The following is a 23790-nucleotide window of genomic DNA, read 5'->3' as shown; positions in this document are numbered from 1 at the left end:
CCCCCCGTGTCTCACTGGCTGGGGGGAGAAGGAGGGTTGAGGGAACCAGTTCCAATGGTTAGAGCAGGGGGTGAGGGTGTGGGAGGGCTGGCTTCTGCTGTCCCCTCATGGCCTCTGCGGCTGGCCAGAGCCAGAGAGAGGCTGGCGTCTGTGGGTGCTTGGGTTAGGAGAGCGCAGTGTGAGCCCCCCAGGGTCGATTTCCTGGGGGCTGAGCAACACCCCCACCCGCCGGTGCAGTCAATGGCAGCTTTGGGTGTCCTGCACTGACGGGGCCGAGTTGCCTGCCACCCGGGAGCTGCCCCTGGGCCTGCAAGAAGAGCTGGGCTGGGGGACGGGCGCCAAGTGGCTGGCTGCCTGGGGTGGATACAGTCCCTGCTGGCTGAAGCTCACTACTCCCGTGGCGTTTTGGGTGGAGTTGTGAAGTCAGGCCCTGCGTGGTGCTGGATCGTGATGGGGTTGTGGTGCTCGGTGCCTGGAGCGCCTGTGCCACTGGTGTAGGGTTCTTCACAGGCACCGCTGGGGCCTGGCCCGAAGCAGCCGTCGCCGCAGGGCAGGAGATACCGTTCCACCACTGCAGCCCCTCCTGCACCGGCCTCGCCAGGGAAACGAGGGGCTTCCTGGGCTGGACTGAGCCTGTTGGAGCCGCGCTGGGAGCCCCACCCCACCCACACAGGAGCTTTCCGACCCCCGGCCAGGCTGGCTGTAACGGTGCCCAGGCAGCCCGGAGCTCACCTGCCCCCCAGCACTGCCTGCGAGGCCCAGCCCTGTGCGCCACTCCCCCCACCTGCCCCAGCCCCCTCTCTGCCTGTCCCCTGCTGCCAGCCTCACCCCTCTCAGGTGCCTCGGCAGCTCTCTGGCCTTCGTGCTCTCTGCTCACCTCGGTCTGGCTGGCGCGACAGAGGTGGGAGCCCAACACCGGAGGCGGGGGCCTGGCCTTGGTGACACGAGCAGTTGGCTGCGCCCTGGGGAACGGTACGACTGCTGCATGGGAGGAGCTCAGCCCTGCCGTGGGAATCCCCAACCGCCCACCCCTCCAGGGCCCAGCCCGTTAGTGGTGCCTCATCCCTCTGACAGGCCAGGCCTGCGCCGTGCAATGTGCCGGGGTGGCCTCAGCCCCGCCACTGGGTGACACTGACCCAGCAGTGGTTCTACAGCGGCTCCAGCCCCCTGGCTGCCCCGATCAAAGGCGCGTCTCCCTGACGCTGGGATGGCCGCGTCCGGCTGGGGCGAGTGGGATTTAAACGTGGGAGGAGGACAGCGGTGTGAGCCTAGAGCTGCATGGAGATGAGCCAGGAGCAGGTGCCCAGAGCTACGCTCATGCAGCACACCGATGGCTCAGAGGCTGAGAGTCGGGCTGGGCCAGTCACACCCTGTGGGAGGCTCAGATGCAGGGCACCTCTGGGTGCAGTGGGGCTGCAGGGCAGCACGTGAGCTGTGCCGGCAAGTGGAGGCTGCAGCTCCCTGGGGCCAGGTGGAGGAAGGGCCCTGAGCAGAGGCCTGAGGTCCAGGCATGTTATGCTGGGGAGGAGCGAGGCAGGGCAGACAGCTCGGCTCATGACCGCCCCGAGCAGGGCTGGAGCACTGTGTGAGCGGGGGGGGGGAGCAGGGGGTCTCAGCACCCAGTGGGACACAGCTGTGGCAGGGGAGCGTTTGCACTAGTCCTGGCAGGGGTCGCTGTGGGTGCAGCTGGAAGGAGGAGGGTGGGGTGTTTGCACGGCCAGTGACGGGTGGGGACGAGGCTGTGGCCATCTCACAATCCTGCCTTGACGGGAGCTGTGGTGCCTGGGCCTTTCCAGCCCCCAGTAACCCCCTCCCCCCCAGGCTGGCCGCACAGAGCGCTCGCTGGTGCTGCCCCCTTCTGCCGGGGGGGGTGTCGGGTAACAGCTGTAAGCCTCTTTCCTGCATCCCGCACCCAAAGCCCCCCAGGCTCTCGGCCCCCCCGCTTGCAAGGACCTGGCGCAGACAATGGCCATGGTATCATAGATACCAAGAGGCCAAGGCCAGAAGGGCCCGTGGTGATCATCTCCTCCAGCCTTGTGACCCAGATCACGCTGTGTCAGTGACCGGTCCTCTTCATTATTTCCCACTCCCTCAGTTTCTGTGTCAGCTGCAAACTTTATCAGGGATGATTTTATGTTTTCTTCCAGCTCATTGATAAAAATGTTAGTGTAGGGCCAAAACTGATCCCTGTGGGACCCCACTGGAAACCCACCTGCTCAAGGATGAGGCCCCATTTATAATTACCTGTTGGGACCTATCAGTCAGGCAGCTTTTAATCCATTCAATGTGCACCAAGTTAAATTTTATATCATTCTAGTTTTGTAATCAAAATGTCAGGAGGTAGCAAGTCAAGTGCCCAAAAGTTTATGGATGTTGCATCAACACTATTACCTTTTTCAACCAAATTTATAATCTCATCAAAAAAATATCAAGTTAGTTTGACAGGATCTATTTTCCATAAACCCAGGTTGATTGGCATTAATTATATCACCCTCCTTTAATTCTTTATTAATCGAGTACTGTATCAGCTGCTCCACTATCTTCCCTGGGATAGATGTCAGATTGACAGGCCTCTAATTACCCTGGTCATCCCGTTTACCCTTCTTAAATATTGGTGTAACATCAGCTTTATTCTAGTCTTCTGGAACTTTCCTGGTATTCTAAAACACTGAAAATCAACATTAATGGTGCGGTGAGCACCTCAGCCAGCTCTTTTAAAACTCTTGTATGCACGTTACCTGCTGATTTTTAATTGTCTAACTTTAGTAGCTGCTGTTCAACATCCTCCTGAGAGACTAGTAGACTGGAAAGAGCGTTATATGGGATGACTACATCTTTTTTTGACAGAACAAAAATATTTATTGAACTTTTCTGCATTATTATTGATAAAGTCTACAATTTCCATCTAGAAATGAATGGATTATTCTTTTTGTTCCTAATATACTCCTCCTTATTGTCCTTAATTCTGCTGGCCATAGATTTTGCCTTGTGTCCTTGTGTTTCCCTTATTAATGTTCTACAATTCCTAATAATGTTCTAGTTCATTATTATCAACTTCCCCTTTCTGTGCTTTGTTACATATTTTCTAGCTGCTGTTACTTTCCCTCACAACCAGGGTTTTTTTTTAACCAATATGGCCGCCTTCTTTGAGACCCTTGTTGACGTTTCAGCTAAGAGGCCAAGGACTGAATGGATACACAGGGACTGAGCCTGCCCCCCACCTCCTCCTATTGTTGTTGGAGAGTTCTGGATTGACAGCTATGGATACCCTCAATGTGCCTTTACAGAGTGGAAAAGCTGCTAGTTAATTTCATAGATTCATAGATTATCAGGGTTGGAAGGAACCTCCGGAGGTTTGTGCCTTTGCTGTGGCGTGAGGCCTTGAGGACTTTCTGCTCCTTTTTGACTGCACTAAATCCACTTCACAAGAAACAAGCGCATTAAGAATGGAGAAAATAAAATCAAGGGGTTTTGTTTTGTTTTAAATAATTGATTTGAACTGGCCGCCCTTATGAGTCCCATTAAAATTCCATTAGTGTTGTGTAAGATATGTGATCATTTCTGGAAACTTTAAAAGAATTTCCACCCCTGGCCTTGTGCTAGACACTTAGCTAGGTAATAATGCTCTGAGCACGGCATGTACCCTGGTCAGTGTGGGGATAGGAGTACACACTGGGCTAGTGAAATATTTATTTATACGCCTATAATGCTCCAATTCAGGGGGGTCTCGACAGGCAGGTGACAGCGGCTTCCTAGATAAACACACACACACGACTTTCTGGTGCCAGTCCAAAGTGACACAGTTGTTTTGCCAGGCTGGGAGGCTAGCAAGCAAAACGGTTCTTAACAGTTAAAAGGCGACCGTATTCCTAAGCAGGGGATGAGTCTAGGGGCTGTCCAGAGAGGAGCTCGGGGAGGGAGAAAAGCCAGCAGAGAAAGTTTGTAATGAAAAGTCGAGAGGGAGTTTGTCACGGACTCACAGATCGTGGCCACTCTTGGCCCCATGCGGTCCATGGGGGGTGCCCCTTTCAGTGAGACAGCCCTTCTCGGGGGTCCACTCTCTCTCTCGGGGTCAGGCCCCTCCACCTCCTGGAGCCGCACCTCTTTGAACCTTAGCACGTCTGTCTCTGCTGTGGGCCCCCTCAGGGAGTCCACTCGCTCTGGATCCCCGGGGCCTCCACCTCCGAAGGGGTTGATGCAACCCTGTTCTCTAGCCCGGAGTGACTCTCAGCCAGCATAAAACAGGAGGATTTATTGAGAGTTGAACATGGCTGTGACAATGCGGTTCTGGCGGAACCCAACTGAGAGTGCCAACTCAGGACAAATTGCTAAAATAGGGCAGTTACAGCCCAAGGCTGGGGTTTTTCCACCTCTAAGGCAAACCAAACCAGCCAGACTAAGACTTCGGTCTCACCCCACTGGCTGACCGCAAGTCTCACAAGCAATCTCCTTAGACACTCCAGTTTCCCAGTATTACCACCAGTGCCACACGTTATGGGGACAAATGGTTATGAAAACCAATACCCCAGTAAAAGAAAAAGGTTCTTCTGATCCCAAAGGACCAAGCCCCAGACCCAGGTCAATATACAAGTCAGATCTTATCCACAAATCATGCTGTTGCCGATCCTTTAGAATCTAAAATCTAAAGGTTTATTCATAAAAGGAAAAAGATAGAGATGAGAGTTAGAATTGGTTAAATGGAATCAATTACATACAGTAATGGCAAAGTTCTTGGTTCAGGCTTGCAGCAGCGATGGAATAAACTGCAGGTTCAAATCAAGTCTCTGGAATACATCCCCCGCTGGGATAGGTCCTCAGTCCTTTGTTCAGAGCTTCAGCTTGTAGCAAAGTTCCTCCAGAGGTATGAAGCAGGATTGAAGACAAGATGGAGATCAGGCATCAGCCTTATATAGTCTTTTCCAGGTGTAAGAACATCTCTTTGTTCTTACTGTGGAAAATTACAGCAAAATGGAGTCTGGAGTCACATGGGCCAGTCCCTGCATACTTTGCTGAGTTACAAGGCGTATCTGCCTTCTCTCAATGGGTCCATTGTATAGCTGATGGTCCTTAATGGGCCATCAAGCAGGCTAGGCAGAGCTAATCTCAGCTTGTCTGGGATGTCACCCAGAAGCATAGCATAAGTTTGCCATACAGACAGTATAGAGCCAATATTCATAACTTCGACTACAAAAGTGATACACACATATAGACAGCATAATCATAACCAGTAAACCATAACCTTGTCCTAGACACCCCATTTGACCCCCTTTATACAAGATTTGGGTGCCACTACAGGACCTTGGTTGCAACAATGATCTATATGGTCCCAGTTTATGTCAATAACATCACAATGGCCCAGGAAACTCTCAGGGCCTCAGGCCTGGCCTCCCTCAGCCCAGCACATCCCAGTCTCTCTGCATCCAGGTGGGCTCTGCCTGCTCCCCCTCTCCAGCCCAGAGCCCCCCTGCTTCCCAGCTGGGCATCTGAGATCCCCGGTCCCACGCCCCGCCTCTGTCCATTGTCTTCTCTCCAGGTAAACAGGGTCGTAAACTGGGGCCTCCTCTCCTCTCTTCTGTCCTCTGGCTGGAACCGGCTGGTTCAGTCATTGGGTCCTCACTCTGCAGCCCATTGTCCGCCCACTGGCCAGAACCGGCTGTGACTCCTGGGCTGGGTCTCCGGGTCACCAGGTCGCCAGGTCACCAGTTGCTGGGGTATCCATCCTCCTGGCCATCGGCTGGGGTCCCAAGTTCCCTCTCCGGTCCTCTGCAAAACACACTCCCTCTCCCCTCACCTCGTTAAACCAGTAACACCCAGGGAAACAGAGTCCCATCCCCTCCGCATGCAAACCATTGAAACCCCACCGAAAACAAGAAAACAAACAAGAAAATCCCCCACTTCGTCACAGAGTTCATCTTTCCAAGGTCCCCGTGCATGGAAAAGAGGGAGACACCCGGGAAGCAGCTCTCGGTGTACCCTGCGTTATTGTGTGTAAGGTATATTTCCTCTGAAATACTTTTGTTCTCAGTAAATGATTCTTTTGCTTAAAGGAGGCCATTTGTTCACTGTAGCGACCACTGGCAGTGCCCTCTGAGGGAAGAGACTTGCAGGGTCTACACCCAAGTCAGACCTGCTGAGGTAAAGCACACGTGATTCATGGGACTACCCCCAGGCTCTGGTTTGAGAATGGGAGAATTTCACCAGTCTGGCCTGAGCTCAGGTGATGGTTTGAGGCCTAAAACCTGAGCAGGGGGGGCCCTCAGTGAAACCAGGAGGGGGGGCAGAGGTGACGTTTCCCCAGGAACCCCGTCTTGAGACCTGTCAGCATTTCTGGAAACTTGAAAAGGCGTTCCAAAGAGCACCTTGCAATCATAGACATAATGGGAAGTTTTATTTTTCTTAAAGATATAAAATCTGAACCTTCCCCCCGGCTCACATGCCAAAAACTCCAACCCTCTCCAGAAAAGTAATGGTTGAGAATAAGCAGGTGGCACGAGCAGCGTGAACCACCAAGACAGGAGCTGCTTCATCGTACCAGTAACCTAAGCAAAACACTTGGAACTAATTAATAAGAACATAAGAACGGCCGTACTGGGTCAGACCAAAGGTCCATCAAGCCCAGTACCCTGTCCTCTGACAGTGGCCAGTGCCAGGTGCCCTAGAGGGAGTGAACAGAACAGGGAATCATCAAGTGATCGATCCCCTGTCACCCAATCCCAGCTTCGAGCAAACAGAGGCTGGGGACACCATCCCTGCCCATCCATGAATCTAGCTCCCTTTTGAACCCCGTTATGGTCTTGGCCTTCACAACACCCTCTGGCAAGGAGTTCCACAGATTGACAGTGTGTTGTGTGAAAAAATACTTTCTTGTGTTTTAAACCTGCTGCCTATTAATTTCATTTGGTGACCCCTTGTTCTTGTATTATGAGAAGGTGTAAATAACACTTCCTTATTCACTTTCTCCACACCCGTCATGATTTTATAGACCTCTATCATATCCCCCCCTTAGTTGCCTCTTTCCCAAGCTGAAAAGTCCCAGTCTCATTAATCTCTCTTCATATGGAAGCCGTTCCATACCCCTCATCATTTTTATTGTCCTTTTCTGAACCTTTTCCCATTCCAATATATCTTTTTTGAGATGGGGCGACCACATCTGCACACAGTAGTCAAGTTGTGGGCGTACCATGGATTTATATAGAGACAATATGATATTTTCTGCCTTATTATCTATCCCTTTCTTAACGATTCCCAGCATTCTGTTCGTTTTTTGATGCCGTTGCACATTGAGTGGATGTTTTCAGAGAACTATCCACAATGACTCCAAGATCTCTCTCTTGAGTGGTAACAGCTAATTTAGACCCCATCATCTTATATGTAGAGTTGGGATGATGTTTTCCAATGTACATTACTTCGCATTTATCAACATGGAATTTCATCTGCCATTTTGTTACCCAGTCACCCAGTTTTGTGAGATCCTTTTGTAGCTCTTTGTAATGAGTGAAACTGGTCAAGCAGTTCATTGTAATTGACATTTATTGAGGATATTTTATCTACCACTTATTTGTAAATTAATTTTTTTGGTTATTCATCAAGCTCTGTGTGTCAGTCCATCTTCACATTGGACACCCGAGGGCATGTCTACACTACAAAATTCAATTGCCCTCGCTTAGGCTGGCGTACCGCCACCGCAGTAATTACATCGCTTGTGTGCGTGTCTGCATTTTGCTCCTTGTGTCGATGGTGCATGTCCTCACCGGGAACACTTGCACCGATGGAACTGTGATTATTCCCCTCTGTTCAGCACTGGTGAGGCCACACCTGGAGTATCGCGTCCAGTTTTGGTCCCCCCGCTACAGAAGGGATGTGGACTAATTGGAGCGAGTCCAGCGGAGGGCAATGAAAATGATCAGGGGGCTGGGGCACATGACTTAGTTCTGGCAAACCCAAATTTTAACAAGCTCTTTATGGTGTTCACCAACGCCTCAAACACAAAACTGGGGGCGGAGTTAATGCAAAAAAACCCCACCCAATCGTGTACCTAAGCAAAAAGTTGCTACCCCAAAAGCAAAACTACACGGCCATCCAAAAAAAAAAAATGCCTGGCCTTGGTGTGGGCCCTTAAAAAACTAGAGCCATATCTCTTTGAGCAACACTTCACCGTGCACACCGACCACTCTCCCCTGACCTGGCTGCACCAGATGAAAGGAGCCAACGCCAAGCTCCTGAGATGGAGCCTGCTCCTGCAAAATTATAACATGGACGTGGGCCATGGAAAAAAAAGTGCCAACCTAATAGCAAGTGCGTTGTCCCAAAAAGGGGGCCCTGAACTGCCCCAGGTCACTGGTCGAAGTAACCCCGCTCAGTTCAGTCTCAAAAAAAAAAAAAGTGATGGAGCAGGACGGATTTGACCTGGGAATGTTGCAGGGGAGTTACAGTAGGGATGGGAAGGAAGCTACCTGAGTTATAACCTGAGCCGGGAGGGGGGTTGGGAGAAGCGACACCTTCTGCCCGGGAGACTGAACAAAGGAAAGGAGGAGCTGTGGGGAGGGGAGAGAGCTGCTGGAAAAGTTTTTGTTTTCAGTTTGGGCTGGGTGGTGCAACGCAGGGAACCCCAAGCTGGGGTCTAAGCTCCCTGAACCCCCCAGAAGGACTTGATTGAGGGGTCCTGGTTGTACCTACACACTCTGCTTGCGACTGTGTTCCTGTCATCTAATAAACCTTCTGTTTTACTGGCTGGCTAAAAGTCACAGTAAATACCAGGAAGAGGGGTGCAGGGCCCTGACTCCCCCACACTCCGTAACAGGGAGGTCTAGGTTGGATATTAGGAAAAGTTTTTTCCCTAGGAGGGTGGTGAAGCACTGGAATGGGTTCCCTAGGGAGGTGGTGGAATCTCCATCCTTAGAGGTTTTTAAGGTCAGGCTTGACAAAGCCCTGCTGGGATGATTTAGTTGGGGATTGGTCTATGATTCTATGAACTGTCAGTGTGGGGCATTGCAGGGCGGCGTCTGAAAGCCAGCAATAGTCGATGTAAGCAAGGCAGCGTCTTCACTGACACTGCGTCGACCTAACGACATCGACCGTGGCTCTCCGCCTCTCATGGAAGTGGGGTTATTATGTCGCTGTAGCAGGCACATTATGTTGGGAGGAGTGAAATTTTAGTGTAGCCCTTACAGCGTTCGGGGGACGTCAGCTGCCTGGCATCGACCTGACGCTGTGTGTAGCGCAGGGCTCAGTCGTTAGTGGGAGTTCCAACTCCTTAACATACCGGTGTGTGGGCTTCTCCTAACAGCACATTAAACACACTGGGGGCAGGTTGGCAGCAAGACCCCTGTTTAGTAAAGGTCCAACCCAGTTCCCATGGAGGTAAACAGCCTCATTGACTTCACCAGCTTGTCAGAGCAGAGCTAAGAGAAGAGTTTCTTTGCCGGGGGGGGGGGGGGGTGGAAGACAGCTGGGACCTGCTGAATAGAAGGAGCAATAGGGATTAGGCCATGTATTAATAAAAGTGTAACCCTGTTTGGGACAGGTGCCAAACATTCACTGAACAGCCAGCAATGTCTCTGCACCTGCCAGAAAGACCCCCACAGACCTGTACAGGTGTATGTGTGATGGAGGAGAGTTAACATTTTTAAAGGACAGTTTTCCATTGTTCAAAATACATACGTACCAGTCGGTTCTATGCAGAGAGCAAGTTACCATTAAAATACCCTTTTTAAAATCAGCATTTCCCAGCACTGTCCTGGACTTCTGTCCCACTAAGGCCTGGTCTATATTACCAATGCTCTGCCAGCATAACTCCTAGTGTAGAGCTGTGTATGCGGACAGGGAGAGGTCTTTTCTTTTGGCCTAGTTAACTGTGACACTGGGAGACCAGGTGCCAGCTCATGCCAAGGTGCCATGTGTCAGCTCAACACTGACAAAGCCGTGGCTGGAACCAGGCTGGCTCACCTGCAGGCTAGAATTGTTCGAACAGGTGTCAGGATTCCAAGAATGTGCTTTGTGTTTAGCCTTTATGGATTGCTCGTGAGTTGCTGCCGGCATATCTAACATCTGTATCCCCTCTTGCAAGGGGCTGTTTGAGCGTGTGAACCTCTGTAACCGTATAAATCACCAGGCAGGAAAGAGACATTAAGCAGTGTGAAGTGCTGCTCTCCGGAGGAAGGCGTTACGTCCTGCCGCACAGGGCTGGCCCATGGACACCGGACGGACTAGAGTGAAACATTAGAGAGGACAAAAGCCTTTGTTGCTCTGCTCTTCCCCCACCCCACGAAGCTGAGTCATGCCAATGGATTCCTCTCATTAGCTGAGTCCACAGCTCAGAGCACATGGGCGGGGGCGGGGGGTGAATAAATACCCCTGACAGGGAGAAACTGGATCTCATTGCTGCTTGGACTCGGGGATGGGGGGCAGGTTTCAAGGCATAAGCAAGAGATCCCCAGTGCTCAGCCTGGGTCAGCCCTACAGGACGTAAGGAGCTTGCTTATCATAGACGCTTCTATTCACTTTCGAAACCAACAATTAAAGCTCACGTGTGTATGTAATTTGCCGGCTTTAACCTTGTCAATAACGCTCATGTTTCCCTTGCCTATTAACAAATCTGTGTATAGTTTATTAAAGTCCTGGCTACAAGCGTGGGCTTCGGTGTGAGAGCTAAAGCGCAGGGCCCTGGGGTGAGGACGGGTCCTTGGGACAAGGAGTAACCTGACTATTGCTGTATCCTTGGGGGAAGGGCCCAGCTATCTCACAGGTGGCAGGACAGGTGGGGGCGCCCACGGGGCCTGTCTGTGACTCCCGGGTTAGGCTGTTGTAGGGTCTGAGGAGCTCACACCTGGTAACTGGTTGGTGAAATCGAACACAGAACTCACAGCCAATGTGGGGCTGGTGCTGGGTTCCCGGCCCTCTGCCCTGCGGCTGGTACTGATGCCCCGGAGTCACGGCAGGCAGCGTTACACTACCACCCCCCCGCCCGCCCGACATTAGCTCTGCCGACAGATGCACTCTTCTGTTGACATAGTTGTGTCTACACTGGGGGCTTTCTCGGCACAGATACGGTTATTCCCCGCCCCCACCATCCAACGTAATATAGACCCAGCCCAAACGCAGGGGAATAACTGCGCTCTCACCTATCACTAGGTGGCAACTGGTAGCCACAGGAAGGTAGCCATTCACTCATGCTGAAAGAGAAGCAAGAGCTGTAGGCAGGGGTCAGAGGGCTGGCGGTGGTGAGTCCCGGGAGGAGGTTTTGTTCTGGTTCTTGCATTTGCTCAGGAAGTCGAGGTCGCTGGTAAGTTTTGCTTCCTTTTTCTTCACCTTGTGGAATTTCCATTCAGACGGCAACATCCAGCATCTCCCCTGGTTCTAGCATTGCATATGCTAATACCCGGTGCCGACAAAGCTACAACTCCACTGCAAAAAGCAAGAGTTCCAGTCGGAGAGCGGGGCCAGGAGAGAGCGGGAGCCCGGCTTGGCCAGCAGAAAACTGAACCAGCTGGGGAAAGCAGCAGATGAACACCACGGGAGCTCTATTTTCTACCGCTCCCCTCAAACAAGGGCAGGATTTTGCTAGATTGCTAAGCACGAGCCCTATTCACATAGCTCCCCGCGAGGCTAGTTTTAATTTCAGGCTTAAATCAGTTATATCGAGAATGTATCTGCTTTCCCAGCTCAGGGAGCATTATTCATAACATGGCAAAGGAAACCGGGACATTGTGACCCTGCCCTTCAGAGCCCAGCGGGAGAAAAAGACCAAGCATTTAGACTGCCCTGCAGACTGGTGACCCTCCCTCTACCATGAGTCCCAGTCAGCAAACCAGGCTCAGCCAGCCACGCCCAGGACTATGAGCATCCTTAAGAAAAAGAAAACACCGCAGGGAGGGGGGTCACGAGTGCCTGGAGAGTCACAAGAGGGGCCCTGGTAAGGAAATTCAGAGCAACCCTGAAATATACACACTGATCTGCAAGCGGTTCCAGAAAGAAGAGATCCGACCACATCCAGCCGCACAAAGTTTTGTATTATTTGGAGTTGGCTACAAGACTTCAGTGTTGGAAACGGGGCAGAGAACTCTGAGTACATTCACTTTATTTTCTGTGACGTCCAAGAAAGGCGGCTTAGAGTTGCAAGGCATAACGACAAAAGGAAACTCCATTAGTGCAGTTGTGTGTACCTGCTACAGCTGCGTAGCGCATGCTACTGAATTCACATGTTTTCCTATTATTGTTTCATATGTGCAAACTCTACCATAGACAGACCAAACCAACCAAGAGAGACTTTCATATGATGAGTCTGATCATGAGGCACTCATTTTGTTGTGTCGTTTGGACATTAGATGCTCAGCTGAGGTCATTTCTCCAAATGTTAATCTTTAATCAGCAGAATATTGGCCCTTCATCTTTAGACTTTATTACTTTGCATGCAAAATAGCAGTTTAAACCCCTTTGTTGTTTTACTCTGCAGTTCCAATAGGGTGTATACTAAAAATAGTTGCATTCCTGGTGATAACCTCAAATGTTCTCGATTATGTTCCCTATGCACTTTCAGACAGAAGGTACCAAGTCAGTGATCCATGTCCATGAAGTCACTTGCTTATGTAAACATCATTGCATTCACGCAGTTCAACTAGTTACCTAAAATACTGGTGGCACAACCCGGAGAGCAGGTCAGATTATGAATTATGTATATGGTTATGTAAAGAAACTGCCCTGAGTTATTTTGCCAAGTAGCATGTGCTAAGGGCCAGCGATACTTACTAACCCTGCTATTCAAAAAACCAAAAACCCAACCCACACTTGGTTGTGCAGCCAGGAGCTCTGGGTTTGTCTACACAGGGAGTTACTCAGGAACTGCTCTTCTCAAAGAACGGTCTGTGTAGACAACTCTCAGGTAGCTTTCCCAAGCCCTGCAATGCACTACACCTCACTAAGTCTTCCTGTCCTCCTCCCCCGGGGAATAGGGAAATGGGGGCACACAGGCAAGGGCAGCGTACCTATGTGTTATTGTGCTTTCAAAGTTATTATTTAGCCTTAAGCTGAATAAGAACCAGCCATCTCCTGAATGCCAGGGCAGCATGGGTTCTACAACAAATCACCTATCAACATATGCAAGAGGTACAATGAAATCTAACCCCCTATAGAGTATTCAGAGCAGGGGAAATCCATTTGGCAGAGTAGGCCTGGTCTCCACTAGGAACTTCCAGTCTAGCTGTGCCTGTCAGGGGTGGGGGAAATCCACATTCCGGAGCGATGTAGCTAAACTGACCCAGCCCCTGGGGTAGACACTGCTAGGTGGACAGAAAAATTCTTCCATCAACCTAGCCCCCACCGCTCGGGGAGGTGGATTATCTCCGCCCATGGGAGCCTAGCAGTGTCTGTGCTGAATTCCTACAGAGGTGCAGCTCCAGCATCACGCTACACTAACCACCTGCATTTGACCAGAGTAGCCTTTATGGTCAATGACTTCAGAAAAAGAGCTTTCAGCGAAGCAACTTGAAGTCTGCCTTGACCATGGCTTATTTGTCCTTTTGTTACTGTAACTCCTACAGCCAGCCAGCCATTGGCGCATGACGATTAATGCTCAGAGGAAGAAAAAAGACGAGTTTCTAGTGAGACCTTGCTGGTAACCCCCACCCAGGAGGGAAACGGATTGCAAGTGATCCTGGTTTAGTGTAATGACTCCGTCTCCCACTCCACTTCAGTTTACATGGCACGACACCAGTTCTTACAAACCAGTTCTCTGGGGCCGGACGTCACCTATGTGCTGCTCCGTGACAATCAGCACCGTAGATAAACCCAAACCCAGAATAATGATTTCTATACATCCGCCAAGCCAAGGTTGCCAAATTCACACACCTCAGCCTTAGTCCAAATGGATGAACAGTTTAACAAGGGAGAAAATACTTCTATTACAGCCTCCCAGCAGCAGACAGATGCCTGGTGCAGACAGGAGAGGCCCAGGAGAGGGGAAGAGATGCTGCAGCCGAGCAGGGAGAGGGCTGGCAGCATTGGCCACCAGGGCTCGGCTGTCATCTGCTCTACAGCAGAGGTCCCTAAACTGTGGGCGAGTCCCCCGGGGGGGAGCCAGCCCTGCTCTGCTCCAGCCCCGACCCCAGCCGCGACCCCAGCCTTAGCTCCGTCCCTGGCTCCAGCTGCAGCCCCAGCCTCGGCCCCTTCCCCGTCCATGCCCCCCCCGCCCCGGGAGCTGTGGCACTGGGGCGGCCGGGGCGAGGGAGGGCGAGCCCCTGAGAAGTTCGGGGACCCCTGCTCTACAGCCCAGAGTGTTCGCCCGGAGTGAGACAGGGCAGCAGAACGAGGGCTGGGCTAGACCTGCCATGGGAGTGGCTGGGCCCTGTGTCAGAACCGCCAGCCCCCAGCGATCAAAACCCATGAGTCTGACCCTCAAACATCAGGAGCTTGGCCCAAAAAATCATGACTTAAAAGAAAGAATCCAGTGATGTTTGGGGTCTGTCTTTTGCCTTTTTAACTCCCCTCCACTCCTCGGCTGGGCAGCGGGTGAGAATTTTGGGGTGAAATATCACAATGCGTCTCTCCCGGCTGGAGACTCCCTCCCCCTGACCGGGGGCAGCCAGCCACTTCCCAGCACGGTCTTCACTTCTCCGCCTCCTGCTGCCCCAGGGGTCCTCTGTGGGCGGGTCTCAGCAGCCCCACAGCCCCCCTTCCAGGCTCTCTCTCTGCTCTAGGGTCACACCCCGGCAGGGCTCATGGCAGGTCAGGTCTGTGTCCTCAGCCCCGCTGCTCTCTCCCAGAGCTCTGCCTGCCTGCCCAGCCCTGAAAGTCCTGGGTGTGAATCATGACTTCATGACAGCGCCTTCTGCAGGCAGCAAACTCCCAGGACTGAGAGCTGCTGATGCGGTAACATGGCCTTCCCCTGGCTGCTCCGAGGGGATGCCTCTTCCCCCCCCACACGCAGGCTGCAGGAGCTGATATCCCATCCCCTCCATTTCCCACCCCATCACTGGCCCCTGCACCACCCCGTACCCCCCACCTCCCCTGCAGCCCCCAGCCTCCCACTTGCACTCAACATCCCCTGCACCCCATAACTCTGCATCTTCCTCCCCTCACTTTCCCCATCCCCCGCTCTCTGCTGCTCCTCACAATCCCTGTGTCCCATCCAGCCCCCGGACCCACATTGCCTGGGGCACAGCTTCAACCTCATACAGAAGCGTGGGAGATGGCAGCCATCTTTATTAAGGGCAGCCTCCTTCCCACATGCAGCTGGACTAGAGGGAAACGGTGGCCATCTTGCTGGCTTCAGCCCCATTGACATGAAGTGAGGGATGGCCACTTCTTTGAATAAGAGAAATGCGGGGGCTGGCGCCTCTGCCACCTCCTCGTCTTCCAACAGAACCTGCCTCCTTCTCCTGCCCCAGCCCATGGCTTTATGGTTCCACCCTGCTGGTGGGGTCTCCTGCCGGCACTGGGTCTCTCCCGGGGAAGGAGACCCCTTTCCCCTCTCGGCAGATAGGCAAAGGAGGACTGGATGCCCTTAGGACAGAGGTGGCTGAACTGTGGCCCCAGGACCCCCTCCTCCCACGTTATGTAGCCCATAGAGACTACAAACCCCAGCACGCAGCCGGGATCCACGAGTGGGCCCATTGGCTGTGGGGTCTGCACCTACTTCTGTGTTACAAAGTGTGTGTGGGGGGGTTGTTCTCTGTACCAGGCTGCCTTGGCATGTTGGGGGGGGGGGGGAGGCTGCCAGCTCGATGCCCTGCCTTGGAGAGGGGTCTGTCTCGATAGCACAGCCCCCCCTTCCCGCCCCCTCGCTGCTGGATTCCTCCTCCCCTCCCCCATGCCCAGGGTACAGAAAGAGCAGGCGGGGAGCCAGGGTGAGGGGCTCAGTCGATGGGCCGAAACGTGAGCAGAGGCGGCTTCTCCGGCATGAGGATGAACCCGAAGACGGTTTTAATATCGGCCTTGGACACCGTGTCGATCCGGAAGTTCCGCAGGACCTGAAAGGAGACGGACAGCCGGTGTGACACCGGAGCAGCTTGGGCTGGGATCTGGCCAGCTAGTCTGAGCCACAGCAGGGCTGGGCTGCGGGGTGTGGGGCTGGGAGACCCCGATGCTGCAGGGCATGGGGCTGGGAGGGGATCGCGCAGGGGCATTTACTGGCTCGTTTCTGCTGGTCACTCCTGACTGACAGGGCTACGGGGCCTGCTCAGTCCAGGGCAGATGGAAGAAGAAGAATGCAAGCTCCTAAATCCCCTGCCTGAGGGATGAGGAGCAGAGCAGGGGGGAGCCCTGGAATAGGTAAGGGGGCTGCGGGTCAGGACTGAGGCACATAGTGCAGAGCTGAGGGGAGCCCAGGGCAGGGGACAGTGGGCTGGGGCTGAGGGACGGTGGCCGAGCTGTGTGGGAAGGTCACACAGTGACAAATACTTTCTCCTTTTCTTGAAGTACCAACAAACAAGTTGAGTTGTGTAAAGTTTGGCCAACGTACAGTGAGAGCCCCGTGAGCTCAGGCCAGCCCCAGGCCTGCCCCCAGGCTGCCCGGCTCTCCGCCCTGCCACCTCTCCCCGACTCACGTGCATGAGGAACAGCATCATTTCGGTCTCTGCCAAGCGGCGGCCGATGCACTGCCGGGCCCCGAAGCCGAAGGCCAGGGCCTTGAAGCTGTTATCCTCCTTGCTCAGCCAGCGCATGGGGTCGTAGCGCTCCGGGTTGCTGAACACCTCCGGGCTCCGGCCCATGGCATACAGCCCCACCTGGCACAGGGTCTGTGGGGCAGCAGAGGGGAGAGGGTGGCCACTAGGCTCCACCAATCAGATGCAAGCTTGCTTGCACACAGAGAGCTGATTGGTTTATACCTCCATCATTTCAACAGCTGCTGCTTTGTCCAACAGAAGTCAGGGGCTGACGCAGGCCATGGGCCCTTGTGGCCCTCTGGGGTGGGAGTGCTTTAATGTCCCTGCAATGTATCAGCAAAACCCAAAACCAAGAGCAGCGGGGGGAGGGGAAGGGGAACTCGCCATGTAGCTGTTGAGGGAGCTTCCCCTCCCTGCCTGTCTCACTCCCCCACAGGGCAAGGAAGGTGGAGGTCAGAAGGCTGCACCCTAAGAGTACTGGCTCCCCCGGCAGAGAGAGCCCCTCACTGACCCCCCCCCCCCAGCCCTTCAGCTTGGCCCCCATCCTCTTCCCCTGTGAAATATTACTCAGGTCCCAAAAAAAGTCAAAATTGAGGTTAAAAAAATTGGTCAAATGTGACTAGTGGTTTGATCAAAAGCCAGGATTTTTTGTGGCAAATCAGGAAAGGGCTCGGTCCCCTACCGTACCCCATCACACGCAGCGGGACAGTTCTGGTGCCCTGCCTCCTGTCACGGCTGGTCCCTGCAGCTTCGGGGGGCAGAGTGAGAAACCCTCGTGTGCTGGGGCAGTGGTGCAATGCCATGGATGGGGTCTGGGGTGTGCTGTTCCCTTCCAGACCCCCAACGCTCTTCTAAGCACGGAGTAGGAGTTCTCGCTTTGTGATCCGCATGGGCGTCTGAGCAGACAACCTGACCCCCGGGCCAGTGAGCCTCCCCCCTTCCTGGGGGCACCTCCCGGCTGCAGAGAATGGGGGGGGCGGAGGAGCAGGGACTCACCCCAGCTGGCACGCGGTAGTTCTGGAGCACCACGTCTTTGGTTGGGTAGCGCTGCACCGTGATGCCCACAGGGTAGAGCCTGCCAACAGAGCCGCACCGTCAGCTGGCTTTCCCCGCCACCATCTAGACAGCTGGCCTGACACTGCTCAGGCCAAACGGCCCCTGGGGGGAGCCCCACGTCACTGCCGCTGCCCTTCATTCACCCACTGCTGCTGCTTAGCTTTGAACCCCACGGACCCAGCGTTCCCTGCTTCCGGCTGCCCTCCTCATCCCGGATCATCCGCCGGCCATCTGTGCCCCACAGTGTCTGCCATGCCCACGCCCTCTTCCCGCTCATGCCTGGCCAGACCCCACTGCTGTAGGGCCCGCTGGGCTGGGCTGCCCGAGTCCTGTGCCCGGAGACTGCGTCCCCAGCACTCCCTGGACGGATGCACGGGCACAGGCAGGCGTTTTAGCCCCAGACCCAGTGCCTGGCATGATGGAGAAGTTGCCCTTGGAGCCCCAGGCAGCAGAGCCCACCCTCCTTTCCCCATGGGCCCCGGAGGCTGTGCCCTTGGCCCTCACCTCAGTGTCTCCTTGAGGGCGCTTTTGAGCAGGGGCATGGAGTTCAGCACCTTGGAGAGCTCCCGCGGCCCCTGCAACTCGGCCTCGGCGATCTCCCGGCGAATGGCCGTCTGGACGCTGGGGTTGCGGGCCAGCTCGAAGAGGGTGAAGAGCAGGGGCATGGCAGTCTGGGCCAGAGGGGACAGTCAGAGCCGGCCCACCCCTGTGCCTCACCCGGGGGCGCAGCATGCTGGGCACAGCCACAGAGGCGTCTCACGGTCCCAGTTGCGTTGGCCAACCCAGTGTTACCAGCCACTGAGACATCCCCGGCCTTGTCGGTCTGAGTCATGATCTCGGAGATGCAGCCTCAGCCTTCCTCTGCTCTGTCCCCCCCACCCCGTTCGCTGCGCTCTAGGCCTGTTCCCCCTGAATCACCCTGCTCCCTCCATGGGGTTCAACCCCCCTTGGTCACAACAGACCCATTCATGTAGGTGCTTCCCCCGGCCCCTCCGGCTCTTCCCGGAGCATTGTCCAACATGGCCACCTCCTTGCAGGTTCCAGGTGCCCTGAGTTGGGGGGGAAGCCGGGGGGGAGCCCCACCGAGGGGAGCTTCTGCCTAGGCAACCCCCAGACACGCTGTGCCCCTTTGCTGAGTCAGGGCCTGTTTGCTGCCCCCTTAGTCCCTCAGCCGTTCCTGCTCCCCCCACTGGGAGTCTGGTTCACCCCCCCCCAAATGAGTATTATGCAGGTCTCTGGCCTGAATCTAGTATTGTTCCCCCAAGCCGGTCTCTGGTTTCTCCAGGGCCCCCAGGAGCATTTCTCTGTCCTGTGGAGTTAGTCACTGCCGTGCTGGCTGCTTGTGAGGGTCTCTAACCGGCCCAACCCAGGGCTGAGGCCTGCCAAGGCCTCGCCAGGCTGACTGGGAAGGGCACCAGGGGCCTCACTAACATGCCGATCTCTCCCACGAGGAGAGCTCCCAGACCTGAGTGGGGATAAAGCCAACAGGGCCCCGCGGGAATTGAACCGGAGCTAGAGGGAGGACTAGAGACCCAGAGGAGGCAACAAGGAACAAGTTCCTGTCCATAGGTAGGTCAGGAACCTGTGGAGTCCTGTGGCAAGGTGGGAATTCCCCACTCAGCTCCACAGGGACCTTTCCCATCAGGGCCCCAGGCTGGCCCCTGGCTCCTGGCTGGCCCAAGTGGGAGCCCCAGAGCTCAGGAGCAGCTGTGAGCACTGGGACACCCCGGGAGCTGTGAGCTGCTCCGGGAGGATGGGCTGGGCTGCCCGCAATCCCGAACCGCATCACTGCCAGGGAGCTGGCCTGCCAGAGGGGAGGGTACCGGGTACTCACTGTGTCCACGCCACCCGCGGTGAACTCAGTGATGTTGGCCTTGATGGAGTCCAGCGGCAGCTCCGCCTGCATGAGCAGCTCCGCCATGATCCCCGAATACTTCCGGGGCTGCCCCAGGCAGAACTCCTGGTAGATGTTCTGGATACACTTATCAGCTGGGGGACGAGCACGGGGCAGTGAGCGACTCCTCCCAGCCGGGCTCACAATCCCCCCTCAGCCCCAGGGCAGGAAACAAACCAGAGCCCCAGGCCCTAGGGAAAGGAACATGCCTAGGCCCAGGGGAGCAGAGCAGGCCGGGACCAGCCTCAGAAACCCTGAGGAAGATGCGGGCTTCCCCCCTTTAGAGAAGGGGAACTGAGAGGGCAAGTGTCCAGAACCCCAAAACTCCAGAGCCCCAGACAGAACCCAGGAGTCCTGGCTCCCAGCCCTCCCCCCAAACAGTCTCCCAGAGCCAGGAATGGAACCCAGGAGTCCTGGCTCAAGCTCTGAGGCTCTCCCCACTGGCCATTCTGCCCCTGGAAGAGGGAGGAAGAGTGTGGAGGAGCAAGGGGCCATGGGGAGTTTGCTAGAGGTGGTGACATGCAAGCCCCACGGTGCTCCTACAGCTGCGGGACAGCCGGATGCAGGGGTGTGCTTTGGAGATGGGCTTGCAGTTGTTTTGCTGCTGGGAGCTGGTTACGTCTCAGGTGGGCAGATCCCGGGCAGACCCGCAAGGAAAAGGGAATTCTTTCATTGCACCAGCGCTGGGCACAGTGCCCCAGCCTGGCACTGCGGGGGACGGGGCTGTGTGGCCTGGGGTGCGAGCTCATTGCTAAGAGGCGACATTCCAACCTGTACCACGTGTGGCTGTCCAGGAAGGGGCCGGGTGTCCCTAGGGGAGCAGCACCTGCTGCGGGGCCCCAAGGCCTGTTGCAGGAGACCCCGCGGGGATGCCCCCCTCCTTCGTGCCCTCTGCCCCCGGCTCACCATGCTTGAAGATGGTGTCCCAGGCCTCGATATGGTCCCTCCACAGCTTGGTGTTGACCCAGCGCATGAGGCCCGGGGGGATGAAGAGCAGCGGCAAGGTGGTCCGCAGCATGGTCTCCACGGCGCTGATAAACCTCTGCGACTCCGCATTGGGGCTTTCCTCCAGCAGCCCCAGCCGCTCCCCGTACAGGGCGTAGCTGCTTGCTGGCCAGAGGGGAGGGGAACCGTGAATGGATCAGCATCGCCATGTACAGCTCGGGGGCCGGGGTTAACCTGCCCCCACGCACACAGCAGGGCGGAGCAGAGCCAGGAATCGAACCCAGGTGTCCTGGATGGGGGGTTAAGCGCTAGGCCACTCCCTTCTTCCCCCGACTCACCCTGACCTTTGCCTGGTGCGGGGGCAGTTTGCTCGGAGTCCCTGGGCCTGGCTTGTCTAAATGGAGTAGGACGTGGGTACGCAGCGCGCCTGGTCCCAGCTTCGTGCCCACCAGGAGCTGGGACCCAGGGACGAGCCAGGCAGAGCCCGGCAGGGGGCACCAGTGGCAACCCCACAGGGGCAGGGCTTTGCATTTCCCACATTGGCCACAGGGCGTCGCTCTGATGCCACGACCCCCGGGGCCACGGGGCGAGGACCTGGAGCCCCGGCATGGGCCGCAGCTCCCCTCGCCCACCTACCCTCCAGGGTGAAGCGGAACAGGTCGCTGTAGAGGTCGATGGTGAGCGAGCGGCGCGTGTTCTTGCTGATGCGCTGGTGCATGAGGGTGACAAAGTCCTGGGCCACTGCATTGAGGAAGGGCAGGAATTTCCGGGTGCCCACAGGGCTGATCACCTCCTTGTTGAGGATCAGGCGGTCCGAGCGCCACTCCTCCCCGTTCCTGCGGGCAGGAGAGCCAGCGAGTGACACTGCCCTCTGCTGGGGGCATCAGAACTGCCCAGGGGGTGTGTCATCAGCCCCGCATTGCCCCCAGCCTTGGGAGATTCCTCTTCAGCTCCAGGGGCAGGAGGGGCTGGGGGTGAGCGCCGAGCGCCTGTCCCCCCCAACTGCAGCAAAGGGGCACGCATGGGAGCACAGTTACTGTCAGAGCCAGGACATGCCACTTGGCTCCAGGGAGCGGAGCGCCCCCGCATGGCTGCGGCCAGTCACTGGCTCAGTTCTCACCTAAGCAGATCCTAGCTCACGGGCGATGCCCAGGGGGATGAAAGTTCCCCTGAGCCCGGACTACCCCTCCCCTCCCCTCCCTCTGTCCCCGGCCTCCTCCATGCCTCTCCCCCCCTGCCCCAGGTCTTGCCCTCCTCTCTGTGTCCTGCACCTCACCCCCACCCCATGCCTTTCCCCCTGCCCCAGGCCTTGCCCCTGCCCTCCTCCCTCTGTCCTGCATCTCATGCCCTGCCCCTCCCCAACTCCCTTTCCTCTGCCCCCCATCCCGCCCCCCCGCCGAGCAGCGGCCCTTACAGCAGGAAGATGCCGCACTTGTGGTTGCGGAGCTGGCGGTGGGCGATCCAGGACTCGATGCCCATGCGCCGCGGGAAGATCCCCTCCGACTGGAAGAGCTGGGCCGCGTCTCGGGGCAGCAGCACGTTGATGCAGTTGTAGGTGCCCACGGTCTCCCTGTGGGGAAGAGTCCTGGCCTCAGCTCGGCCCCCGCTGCCCATCCCCCGGCCCGGTGAGCCCAGGCAACGGGGGCTGCGAGGTCGGAGCAGCCTGGGCCCCAGCTGCCCCACCCCCACCAGCAGGGCCTTTGGGAGCAGAGAAGATCATGCAGCCTCTCCCTGGGACCCAGGGATCTGAGCGGCTCTCCCCAGAGCCAGCTAGGGAGGGTTCTCCCCTCCCTGCTTCAGGGCAGGAGGCCTTCGGGATTCCCACCCCTCTCCCAGCTGCTGGTCCCGCCCCTGCCTCCGGGGGCACTGGGGGGGGGTCACTCCCAAAGAGCTGGCAACTGCAGCTAACCCAGCTGCCAGGCCCAGCCCCAGCCTGAGGCTCCCCTGGGCTCCGGATCCATCGCTCCAGAGTCCAGCACGCGCCCCTGGGGCCAGGCACTGGGTGGGCACCCGGCTGTGCCTGGGGAGGGGGCCTCCCCCCGGGTACTCGAGTGACATGGATTCCCCAAGGCTCTCTGGTGCCAGCAGCTGCTGAGCCAGGCTCGGTGCTGCTGCTTCTCCTGGTAACGGAGCTTCTCCGTGCAGGTGGAGCCTGCGCCATCCAGAGCCCGCAGGCAAGTGCCCTAGAGACGGACAAGCCTCTGCCAGCCCCTAGCACTTCCCAGCCCATCCCTCGCCTCTTCCCAAGCTCCGGGAGTATTGCATAGGGCCAAGGATTCCCGCACTGCTGGGTGCGCTGGAGCAGAAGCTGGGGCCAGCGCTCTGCCGCCTGACCCCAGCAGCCAGCTCAGGCCCTGAAGCATGAGAGTTGATTGCCCCCCCTCTCTCCAGAGAGGGATGGTTGTGGATTTATCCTTTACAAAATATCCACCGTGGGTGTCTGACTCCCATCTCCTGCTGCAGGGAGTTCCAGGGGTTGGCCCTGCTGGGCATGTCATGCCAGTGGCTCTGAATGGAAGAGGGGCTGGTCCCTCTGGAGGGGAGTGCTGGGACACCTCAGCCGGAGGGGGGTGGGGAAATGCAGCCCTGAACCTGGGGGCACAGATGGGCTGATGGAGCTTCGCCATCTCCAACGTCACGGATCAGTCCGGCGCCTCCCGCCCCAGTGCGCCCCGGCCTCACCCAGCGCCGCTCGGTCCCCGGGACCGGTCCAGGAGCTGCCGGGTCTGATCCTTCGGCTCCAGGAGCAGCCGCTGCGTTTAGATCCCGGGCAGGGCCCCCTAGAGCCCCCCGCAATGGGCTGATCGCGGGGCCGGCGGACACCCAGGACGGGGTCTCACCCCCACACTAACGGGACCAGCCAGCCTGGGGGCCCTGCCCGGGCGGGCCCAGGTCCCCCTTCAAGCGGGCAGGGCGCTGCTTGGAGCGGGAGAAACCCGCGCTCCCGGAGCGGCCGCCCCGCGCCGGAGAACCCAGGAGTCCGGCGGCCCGCGGGCCGCACCTGTAGATGGGCCCGAGGCGCTGGAAGTTGCGCTGCATGACCAGGTGGAAGCGCGGGAAGCTGTTACTCCGCCACAGGCGGTACAGGCTGAGCCAGGCGTTGCGGCCGCTGCGGGGGATGGCTTCGTAGGGCAGCGGCCGGGCGGCGGCCGGGACCGGGGCCGGGGCCAGCGCCGGGGCCGTGGAGCTGCGGGCGGCCCCCGACGGGAGGCAGCGGGAGAGGCGGCGCTGGGCGGGCCGCTTCCAGAGCTGGCTCGGCGGGCCCATGGCCGGGGCGCACGGAGGGTCCGCGGGGCT

General features: G+C 56.7%; 1 protein-coding gene across 1 annotated transcript; it reads right to left on the bottom strand.

Annotated features, from left to right (window-relative positions):
- Positions 1-15013: 15013 nt before the first annotated feature.
- On the bottom strand, positions 15014-23780 carry LOC117873891 (cytochrome P450 11B, mitochondrial-like). Its single transcript, XM_034763776.1, has 9 exons — positions 23495-23780; positions 21908-22063; positions 21130-21329; positions 20455-20658; positions 19489-19643; positions 18159-18325; positions 17595-17673; positions 16539-16730; positions 15014-15962 (listed from the first exon to the last, which is right to left on the bottom strand). The coding sequence occupies exons 1-9, from the start codon at positions 23758-23760 to the stop codon at positions 15849-15851; spliced, it is 1533 nt and encodes a 510-aa protein (XP_034619667.1). The 5' UTR covers positions 23761-23780; the 3' UTR covers positions 15014-15848.
- Between the last annotated feature and the right edge of the window lie 10 nt (positions 23781-23790).

The sequence above is a fragment of the Trachemys scripta genome, chromosome 2, assembly GCF_013100865.1.
Source record: "Trachemys scripta elegans isolate TJP31775 chromosome 2, CAS_Tse_1.0, whole genome shotgun sequence".
In the NCBI taxonomy this organism is placed as follows: Eukaryota; Metazoa; Chordata; order Testudines; family Emydidae; genus Trachemys; species Trachemys scripta.
The sequence above is the reverse complement of the archived record's forward strand: the minus strand, read 5'-3'. Positions and strand labels throughout refer to the sequence as shown.